General features: G+C 36.3%; 1 protein-coding gene across 1 annotated transcript in view; it reads right to left on the bottom strand.

Annotated features, from left to right (window-relative positions):
• LOC132122252 (protein kinase C epsilon type-like) overlaps positions 1-12,059 on the bottom strand; it is a 77,736-nt gene that overhangs the window by 25,544 nt on the left and 40,133 nt on the right. The window contains exon 11 of the mRNA XM_059532290.1: positions 1,870-2,024. Coding sequence (XP_059388273.1) covers positions 1,870-2,024 — 155 coding nt within the window. The remainder of the gene's footprint in view (positions 1-1,869; positions 2,025-12,059) is intronic.

Genomic DNA, 12,059 nt, shown 5'->3' with positions numbered 1-12,059 from the left:
ATCATTCACTGATCTTGACTGAATATATTTAATAACTTTACTTGATTAATCTTTATTTTATTTATAAAAAGAAAACTATGCAGTGTTTTCAAAGTTTTAATTACAGTTTCTGTACCTGAAATTTAGTTTAGTTGTATTTATTTATGATATTGCTAATTGATTTGTTTGTTCCTTTATTATTACTGACCTATCTTATTACTTGTCTTTAACACTTTAATATTTGAAATTTATATAAATCTAGTTGTTTTTGCTATGGTATTTTTATCACAGGCAAAATTCCTCTCGCAGTGTTTTGTGGGCTGCTGACATCTAAATGTTTGAATTAATTTTTTTATATTGGATTTTTTATCTTATTGGAATCGAAACTAGGAATCGATAAGAATCGGAATTGATAAAATTCAAACGATACCCAACCCTAGTAAGAAATTATACGAACATAGATAAGATAACTGCTGATAGTCAATCATATTTACAGAACAAACCTCAGAAGTAGAGATCGACCGATATGGGTTTTTCTATAGCCGATGCCGATGTTTAGAGGTCAGGGTCAGCCGATGGGCGATATGTGCTGCCGATTTTTAGGGCCGATATCTTGAAGTTTTCCCCTTCATTTGCATGCAAAAATGTCACACTAATAATAAGTGGATGCACAACATTTCTAAACTTATCATCATTTATTGAGCACTGACTTCTGAGTAGAAGTAACACTGCAATCTCATGGCATGATTATTTCTTGTATTTAGAGTTTCTACATGGTGTCACCAAATATGAAACATCAAATCAAACTTTTTTAATTTTGTCAATATTGTGGACAATGCCAACATGAACATAAATGTGCAATAAAAAAATAAAAACAAGTGTGATTGCAAATTGACTTTCAGGGTGAATTATGCATTTTTTCTTTGTTTGTTTCTTTAAAGTAGGTGTTCTTATCCTACCTTAATATGCAGCTGGTGACAGCTATGTGTAAGTATTAATAATCAGAATTTCTTATTAATGAATGTTTATTTTTGCATTAAGAAAGTAAAATTGTCAATTGTGATTTCTTTTTAGGTGAAATGTGATTTTTATTTAGTTATTTCTGATTAAAATAGGTGTTCATAACCTAGTTTAAAATGCAGAGAAAGCTATATTTAATAACTACAATAATAATAATAATAATGTTCATTTGTTTCAGAAATTCAACTCAAATTGTGAAACTCATGTATTAAATAAATTCAATGCACACAGACTGGAGTAGTTTAAGTCTGGTTCTTTTAATTGTGATGATTTTGGCTCACATTTAACAAAAACCCACCAATTCACTCAACAAATAAGAATATGGTGACATGCCAATCAGCTAATCAACTCAAAACACCTGCAAGGGTTTCCTGAGCCTTCAAAATGGTCTCTCAGTTTGGTTCACTAGGCTACACAATCATGGGGAAGACTGCTGATCTGACAGTTGTCCAGAAGACAATCATTGACACACTTCACAAGGAGGCTAAGCAACAAACATTCATTGCCAAAGAAACTGGCTGTTCACAGAGTGCTGTATCCAAGCATGTTAACAGAAAGTTGAGTGGAAGGAAAAAAGTGTGGAAGAAAAAGATGCAAGAAAAAAGAAAAATAAGCAAAAGGAGCCCTTAACAAGTATTGAGTACATGTACAGTAAGTTAACGCCAACAATTCACTAAAAATGTTTTTTTTTTACTGGTCGTATGAAGTATTCAAATTTGTTGAGATAATGAAATGGTGGGTTTTTGTTAAAATGTGAGCCAAAACTATCCCAATTAAAAGAATCAGACTTAAACCAGTCTGTGTGCATTAAAGTAAGTAAAATGGGCTGTGACAGCATTGTCTGTTGATTTTTACTGCAGGTGTGTATACCTGTAGATGACACCGTGTTGATGCAGGAACATAAGCGCAGATGTGACCTCAGCTGCGTAGAAACGGGAACGAGTTTCATCAAACTTTCGTGAGCGCTGGATCTGAAACATCAGGTCTCCTCCGTTCACATACTCCATAACAAAGAATAACCGATCCTAGAGAGACAAAGAAATAACAAAAAAAGAAGATAAAAAGACAGAGGTGATATTAATAGAACTGACCCCACACCCAGTAACAACAGATAACAGTTGAGCACTGCACATGCCAATGCACAAACAATAGAGCTAAAAAATATGCTTACTTGATTACACTTTCTGACTCACACCATAGGAAACATTTCTTGTAACTAATAAAAAAAAATAAGAAAGAAATGTTTGGGATGTTTGTGTTCCTATTCAATATTTTAGGAAAAGGGCATATCAATTTAAAAACTGCATAAACATCTTATAAAACACACCTCATTCTCTTTTTCCACATCATTTATGATCAGGAAGTGGAGATCTTTTATATAGGCCTTATGATAAAACAGTCCCCAATTCAGAGATAAGCAATTCTGGTAAAGCTATACGGAATCCTGCAGAGTTTAACATTTACCTGGCTATAAGCTCTACACCAGGACATGCCATAGACTTATAGTATTTTTATACGAATTATTATATATAAGGCATTCAATTCTCTCCTATACTTTAATCTATTATGTCCTTCATGCGGTCAAGATTTCCACTTCCTGCAGCAGCAAAAAAACCCATGTCCACCTCCATGTTTGATCATGGTGATTTTTTTTACGCCAGACGTACCGCTGATTCATGGGTCCAAAAGGCTCCAGTTTGGTCACACACATCCTCCAACTCACAAGAAAACTTAAGTGCTGCTAACCACACAGCAAAGGTCCAGCGATTATAAAGAAACAAAAAATGAATACACTCAAGATAACTACCTTAAGTCTTTTTTTAAAGGAATAGAACACCAAAAAAATTTTATTTACTGAAACTTTACTCACGCTCCAGGATTTTGCATTACTTGATCACCAGTGGATTCTCTGCAGTTAATAGGTGCCATCAGAATGAATTAATATAGCTGATAGAAGCACAACAAATAATCCACATGAAATTCACACGACTCCAGTCCATCTATGTAGCGAAAAGCTACATGTTTGTAAACAAATTCATCATTAAGACAGTTTTAACTTGCTAAAATATGAGTCCTCTATCCACAATATTGATTTCTTCAGTGAAAAAGTAATCTTCAGGAGAATCAGGAGAGAAATATGCACCAATTACAAGCAAAAACATTCCAAAACCATTCTGAACAAATTTCTTGGTTGATTTTGATGTGAGAGTGGGTGAAATTTTTCACTGAAAGAAGCATTATTATGGATTATGGTGATGGTTTACAGTTAAAACACCTAATGAAACACGCAGCTCGTCATTTCACAAGACATTAATTGATGGACTGGAGTCAGTGGATTACTTTGGACTGTCATTCTGATGGCACCCATTCACTGCAAAGCATCCAATCGACAAAATCGCGGATGACCTTAGGGTGAGCAAAGTTTCATTTAAGGTGACATACATTATAACAAATCATATATCATCCAATTCCAGAAATTAGTTGCTAAATGATCTCCTAATCTCTTATACTGTATGACTATGGAGTCAATATATTTAGATTTTCCACCAACCACACAGGACAGAAGTAATACTTGCCATTGCAAAAGTCAACAGCATGATGCTAGTTTGTAGTGAGTGGTTGGCAGGATGTTGGTATGCAGTTGCTAATACGTTCAGAATGGGTTCTGAGGTTGTTGAGGGTTTCTAGGTGGTTTCTTGTTGGCTTAAGTTCAAAGCGCCCACATCCAAGTGTCTTTTTTAAGATCTGGATAAAATACATTATTCTTTGTTTGTTAATGAGATTAATCACTAACCTTTTGAAAGTCTTTTAGATGTAAAAGAATACATCACAGCATGCCACAAGCTTAAATGTTGCTAAAAAGAACATTATTTTCTGCATTTGGTTTATGTGTTTATGCAGTTTAAGGTTAAAAAAACACATTATTTTCCACAATGTACATTATTGTTTCTCCTCTGTGCCCCAAATTTCTGAAATGCGTTGATTTTTACAAAGCTCATCATTCTGAAAAGCGAGGTGTGCTCGGATTGGCCAGCTATCCAGTGCATTGTGATTGGCTGAATACCTCAAACATGTGACGGAAATATTACACCCCTTACCATACTGTGATACCATCTCACAGGCGACGAGACAAAACCAATAAAAACCCATTACAATTGAGGCATTTGTTTCATCCTGTGGCAACATAATTACTGATTATAATGACTTAGTAACAATATAAAGACTTCACATTCACGGGGTGGAGGAGGCGGGAACCAGCAGACATTCAAATAAAGCTTTTAATAACAAAAACACAAATCAGGACGACTGCTGCGCACAAACAAAACTAAAACACAAACTAAAATCCAGGCCTGGTCCTCTCTCGTCCTTCAATGTCGTCACTCCTCTTTTGTATCCTTCCGATCTCCTCCATGGGATTCGAGACCAGTGAGTGGAGCAGGTGTCACTTCCAAATCACTCCATCGGCCTTGCTCCGTTCCCACGGCTCTCAGCCCCACCCCACTCATCACATACTCCCCATCGCTGCCGCTTGGCCACCCAACAGCTGTGTGAACTCTTCCGCGGTGCCTGGCGGCGGCACTGGATGGCCCTCGATGGACGGCACGACACTCCTCCACAGCCCGGTGGACGGTGACGGCTCCTCCAGGTTTGGGCAGCCGGCAGGATTCCCCCGTTCCCTGCTCCTCCCCATTCTTGGCAGATGGCAGCAGGCTCCGGCCACATCGCGGGCGGCCGGCAGAAAGTTCGTCTTGTATCCTTCCGATCTCCTCCGTGGGACTCGAAACCGGTGAGTGGCGCAGGTGTCGCTCATTTCCAAATCACTCCACCGGCCTTACTCTGTTCCCACGGCTCTCGGCCCCGCCCCACTCGTCACAGACTTATTCTTACAGTCTTTTAACGCATTGCGTATCGCGCCGCATAAAAAAACATGTCTGCATTTGTGATCGGAGAAACGACAAACAACAAGCGCTACTCTACACTACTCAAAGCACACGTTTGAATCATCAGTGCCAAATTCTTAAAATATGCAAACATACATACAGGCTGTGAGTCAGAAGAATTGTAGTCTACTCTCCCAGGATCAGGAAAGAGTCCTCCGTAAAATGTGCTGCACACATCTTAATATTTGGTTCGACCTTTACCTTTACAGTGTTGTAGATACTACTTAACCACTGATTTGTAGTCGTGTCCTCTTTTGGAAGGCCAAACAAAGTACTTTTGCTTTCGCAAAAAAAACACACAGCCTTCACAACATGGCGGCGGCAGGGGCAGCAACAACACAGTTACGCCTTTTTTCTTTGTGTAAACATTTGTGCAGTGTTATGCAAATCTTCCCACATTGTGATGTAGACATGTCGGGCGTGTTTAAACAAGGCATTTTAGGAGGGCGTGGATGAGTCTTAACTTTTATAAAGAATATTTCTTTGGATTTAAGACTTTAGTCTTTGCAACTTTAGGGATCTTATCTATTCACGAACAGCTTGTAACACTCCAAAGAGAAAGGAAAACTCATCATTTGACCCCTTTAAGTTTATTAGAATTTGAACAAAACCCTAAGTACTTTGACATGAAAGGACCTTTTTATTTTGTGCCAATGTTATGCTCATTAAGCATTATGCAGAGAAATGTTGAACAGTGTACTAAATCAATCAGGATATAGGTATATTAAATACATCTTAATTTTGGTGGTTGGTATTTAATACAGTATACATAATGAAATTCTGTCAGAAATTTCACACTGCCAAACTTCACTTTCGCTCACTGACAAAAATCATTTTAAGACTTGACTTCTGATGAACAAAGTAGTCCTCTTATATAAGTATACAAAAGCCCACTTCTGTGTACATTGTTCTTTATTCAGAGAGGAGGAATTTAAACAGGATGCTTAAATAGTTTGTGTAAATGTGCCAAGAAATCTGAAGGAGGCCCACCCAATCCAATATGAACAAACATTTCCTGCCCCTAATTAGAAATGAACAAATAGTTTCTTCCGTTTGGGCTGGACCACAAGACAGCAGCTCTGATTGGAAGATAGCAGATACAGTACTGCCCCATTTGGGTAAGTCAAAACTACCTCTGCTTTTGTTTGCTTACAAGACGACTTTTTGATATCTTTGTGTCATGAACACAGAAAAGTTGTATCGTTACATCTGGAATTATAGTGTATGTGTGTGTTTCATGCAGGGCAGTTGCATATACATGCTATAACAGACGGGTGGTGTAAGGAAACGTCTGTTTAGTCTCATCCATGCTTATATAACATGTTATGAAAAACATTTTCAATGGCTTATTTTCTAAACACTGCAGGTGCAGGACGCTTCTGACAAACCCGTGCTGAAAACACAAAACAGACATACAGCAGACAAGCATGATCAGGCCTGTTATCTACATTAGCGAAAGCCTATGGGTATAGACATACACAACTCAACAACTTCACCAAATCTGTGTGGGATTAAAGCTGTACTGTACAATCTGCAGTAGTACTTACTGTGGCAACAGTGTTTAGCTAAATAAGTATGCTAAAACATTATTACACTACCATTTTATTCAGTAAGCATGCATTAAATTTTGAAAATAAAGACCGTTCATATTTTACAAAAAAAAACTATTTCCAATAAATTTTGTTCTTATTTGAGACGCCGTTTTAGTGCCAAAATTTACTTTTAATTTAACAGCTCAGCTTCAAAATTCTGTCAGTTTTATCACCCTAAATGGGGTGTCATCTCATTTATCATCAGTAAAATATGGAGTGCCACAAGGATCCGTCCTAGGTCCCCTTCTATTTTCAATATACATGTTGCCCCTTGGTAATATTATTAGAAAATACGGAATTAGCTTCCACTGTTATGCTGATGATACTCAGCTATATATCTCAACGAGACCAGATGAAACTTCCCAATTATCTAAGCTAACAGAGTGTGTTAAAAATGTAAAAGATTGGATGACAAATAATTTTCTCCAATTAAATTCGGATAAGACAGAGATATTAATTATTGGACCAAAAAAACACCACACAGAATCTTGTAGATTACAATCTGCAGCTAGACGGATTTACTGTTACTTCCTCTACAGTCAGAAATCTGGGTGTTATATTGGACAGCAAATTGTCTTTTGAAAATCATATTTCCAGTGTTACAAAAACTGCATTCTTCCATCTTAGAAACATTGCCAAGCTACGAAACATGTTATCTGTTTCTGATGCAGAAAAGCTAGTTCATGCATTTATGACCTCTAGACTGGACTATTGTAATGCACTTCTAGGTGGTTGTCCTGCTTCATCAATAAACAAGCTACAGGTAGTCCAAAATGCAGCAGCTAGAGTCCTTACCAGGTCAAAAAAATATGATCATATTACCCCAATTTTACAGTCTCTGCACTGGCTACCTATTAAGTTCCGTATCAGTTACAAATTATCATTACTTACCTATAAGGCCCTAAATGGTTTAGCTCCTGCGTACCTAACTAGCCTTCTACCACGCTACAACCCATCACGCACCCTAAGGTCACAAAACGCTGGACTTTTGGTAGTTCCTAGGATAGCAAAGTCCACTAAAGGAGGTAGAGCTTTTTCACATTTGGCTCCCAAACTCTGGAATAGCCTTCCTGATAATGTTCGGGGTTCAGACACACTCTCTCTGTTTAAATCTAGATTAAAAACGCATGTCTTTCGCCAAGCATTCGAATAATGTATCTCTTAAATTGTGAGTGTAGTTGCATCTGCATTTTTATTCTTTAGCTTGGGTTAAACTAATTTTACTTTGTTGGATCAGCAGCTATGCTAATGATGTCTCTATTTTGTTTCTATGTTTTGCCACGGGATTTACATCCCGTGGTAACTAGGATTTACACAAGCTCCAGTCTGGATCCAGAACACCTGAGAAGAGATGATGCTGACCCTCAGAGGACCCCAGATGATCCTAACCTTGAATCAACAAACAGAACTAACAATTATTGCTACATGTGTGACTGCATCATATAATTACTATTAATTAATAATATTGATAGTTCATTGTCTAGATGACTACGTCTTGTATTATTATTATTAATATATATATATATTTTTTCTCTAAAATCCTGTCAAACGTGCACAAACTACTAGCTACTACTAAATATTGTAGAAACATAATTTTCTGTAAAGTTGCTTTGTAACGATTTGTATTGTAAAAAGCGCTATACAAATAAACTTGAATTCAATTGAATTGAATTATCACAAAATACAAATCATTAATGTGTTTTTCCTCTTTATTTCGAGTTATAGCATGATATAAACGTGAAGGAACATCAGAAGAACTGATGATTCAGAATTTATTTCTGAATCATCTTTATTCTGCCCATTAAGAGAAAGGTTTGCTGAAAACTGTAGGGAAATATAGACCTTTAAAACAAGGGAGTGTCCTGCAGCTTTTATTTCTGAAAAGGCTTTATAATGACTTTGAATAAGGTGCACATTTTACAAAAAAAAACTAAACTAATATATACAGAGCCAGCAGTCTAACAGACTGATGTAAAAACAAGTGAGAATTGAGAACACTACAGATCGAAAGATGGATTGAGAAAGGGCAAAAGGTGGATGATGAAAGAAGGAGAGATTTTGTCATGCCCAGCAGAAATTTGAGCTTAGGTTTGGCTGCACTACAACATTGTTCAGAGTTTTAAGAGTGAATTCAACTCATCAATCTACTCTGGAAAGAGAGAGAGAGAAAGAAAATGAGATACAAGCAAGACATGGAGAGAGGGGAGTTGGAAGAAAGAAAATGAGGCTCAAATCAACTTTTTCTTCCTTTGGATGGAAAATGAGTGAGTGCTCCACATGAACTGTACAAAGGCAGAAGACAAAAACTTTTACATACATGACAATAATACAAATCAAGAAGAGAGTGATCGGCATGTCTTATTTCACTCTAATAAAGACAAATGAGATATTAAAGAAATAAAGAATGAGTGCAAGAGATCTCAAAGAAAACGAATGTGAACCAATCTAGATCTTGGGCCTTTGTTCATCTCAGTAATTATATGTAACTGCATTGAACAGTAAAACATCATGCCACAGGTTCACTGAGTCTAGAGTCTAGATCACTTTACAGTAGCGAAGGGAAGGGGCATCCAAGGGCTTCTGGGTTGCTACAGTGCTAGAAATGTGAGCAGTGAGCTGTGATAATGACCTTATCTGTGTCTGTCCTCAGCTGGGAGTGAAGAACACACTCATGTCTAGCACACTGTCTATAATTGTGACAAACCACCATTTCTCTGCCCACTCAAATAATTCTTCTTACACGCCTGTAGCTGTACATTCCCTCTGAGTGTTGGGAAGTTATCTACCGGCTGCAGCTCGCATCAAGTTCAAGACACTGATGCTTGCATACAGAACAGCCACAGGCTCAGCACCCGCCTACTTCCACTCACTACTACAAATCTACATCTCCTCCAGAAGTCTGAGATCCACTAGTGAGCAAAGCCTCAGGGTACCTTCCCAGAGAGACTCAAAATCACTTTCCAGAACATTCTCGTTCACCATTCCTGGCTGGTGGAATGATCTTACTACTTCCCTTTCGATGCTACTTGAATTCATCCTAAATAAAAAACTAAAAAAAAAAACTAGCTGTATCGTGTAAAGCACTATAGAAATAAAGGTGACTTGCCTTGACTTGACTTCACTCACTTCCTGTTAGTTTTCAGACATATGTCATATCCGAGACCTCCTACACTTTCTTGCTTAAAATGAACCCAAAATAGGTTGAAAGTTAAAATGTATTAATACGTTCAATAAATGAACATATATTAATAAGTTGAATAAATGATAATTAAATAATAAACTTTTTTTTCATATATTGCTGATGCTAGTAATGATGTGTCTTATTTTTGGTTCATTTTAAGCCAGACATATAGTAATTTTTAAACAATAACAGAGCTAATATAATAAAAAATAATATAATATAATATAATGTCATAATTTATATGTATTAATAGCAGTTTTTAATTCTTTATTTTTATCAGAATTTAATTAACGTTTTTAATATAATATTATAATATAATAATATGAGTTATTATTTAATTTATTAATTATTTAAATTAGTATTTAATATTTATTATTGGAACTTAAGATACAGTTTTCATATTATATATTACTCATTAATACATAAAACACATTTCAATATAATAGTCATGTTTTTTATATTTGTTAAAAATCACTAGGCTAATTCTTTTTCACTGACAGTTAGGTACAATTTTGATATAACATACTATATTATTAGTAATATAATAATAATAAATCAAATAATCATAACAGGTGACAAGTCACATGAGGGCGAGTAGACGATGACAGAGCTTTCATTTTAGGATGAACGAGTACTTTGTTTATCTGTCGTTTTAAAGTCCCAGTGAATTGCTCCAGCATGAGCTAACCCTCCCTCCTTCTTTCTGCCTCTCTCTTTTTCCCAATCCTCCTCATGGTCCTTCTATAAGGCCCCTTCTTTTGGCCATTTTTTCATCTGCAGAAGCATGCATGCCCGCAGTCCCAACAGGCCTCATCAGAAACAGTTGTGTAATGTTATTTACATTTCTGCAGCGTAATTACAGTTGATAAGAATATGGCTGTGATCCCAAAGCTGATTAAAACCAGAGGCAGCAGTTCAAAAAGAGTACACAACTCTTTCCCCCAAAATCACATCTTCCTTCTTCTTTCTGCCCCTTTCCCGCACTGCTACTGCCTCCAACCCTTCGTTTTTGCCTCTCTTGTATTGTACTCTTTTTTTTGTGTGTGTGTGTGTGTGTGTGTGTGTGTGTTCTCAGATGTGGGCAAATGAGAATGAGAGGAGAGAGAAAGAGGGGGTGGTAAAAAGAGAAATGAGGACACTAGATATCACTGTGAGTGTAACTGGGGCATGGGAGGGGAAGCTGAACAAGAGACGGAAAGAAGTGAAAGTGCAAAATAGAGAAGTACGGGGAAAAGAGACAGAAGATGAGAGTGATAAAAGCGTGGGTAAAAGGATGTCAGAGTCTTTAATGAGCACAATTCATTGACAGAACGAGTACCACTTTAACTCACCTTCCCTAGCCGTAAATACAGTTGTGTACAGAAGTTTATGTGATTAAAAGAAATTCAAAGAAGTTAACTTACTGGACACATTTCAGCAATTTTTAATTCACACGCTGGTGTCATTTTTTTTACTTGGAAAATAAAAACAGGCACTTTGTAGGATCCTAAACCACTTTAAAGTGCTAAAGGTTTCATAACCTCAACTGACCTCTCTATATTTTAATCAGTTTCAAACAACTCAACAGACTGTCACCTTAAAACCACATTACAATACATGCTCTAAACACACATTAGCCATCAGAAAGAGGCCACACTGCCACCTGCTGGACAAAGTCTGGTATTAGCAGTGAAATCCTGATAAAGTCATAACGTGTGGCTCTGCCATCTGCTGGATTATGAGAAAACATTGAGATTTGTACGTGATATTTCCATAAAACTTTACAAGTTTCGATTTGTGAACATCAGTTAATGCATTTGGTGCAATGAGCTTCGAATGTTAAAACTTCATTATCATACACTACAGTTCAAAAGTTTTGAAATGAAACATTTTAAAATATTTTAGTTTTTACTGTATTTGTGATAAAATAAATACAAACAAAGTGAGTAATAAGAGATTTCTTTCAAAAATAATCACAAATATTATAAATCTTAACTCCTGAATGGTAGTGTCTATAGAAATAAACAGTAGCCTTGTAGAATAAATCCATTTCTTGTTAGTTCATGATATCTAATGCATTAACTAAACTTTATTGTAGACTGCAATATTTTTAATAATACTTTAAATACATTTTTGGTTAGTTTACAAACATACGGTTATTGTATAGCTTCAGAAGACTAGGAATGAGGTATAAAAGTTCGATGAACTATGAATTATTGCATAGAGCTATGAACCAATGCATGAAGTTCTATTTTGGAACTTTACAGTATAAATTCATCCACTTTTATGCTATGGCCAACATAACTCTAAAATGTCTAAAATCTCACTTATTTCACGGGTAGAAATAAATGAATACTGCATTTGGAA

Source organism: Carassius carassius, chromosome 40 (genome assembly GCF_963082965.1).
Source record: "Carassius carassius chromosome 40, fCarCar2.1, whole genome shotgun sequence".
NCBI lineage: Eukaryota > Metazoa > Chordata > Actinopteri > Cypriniformes > Cyprinidae > Carassius > Carassius carassius.
Note: the sequence above shows the minus strand (reverse complement) of the source record. Positions and strands in the feature narration are given on the sequence as shown.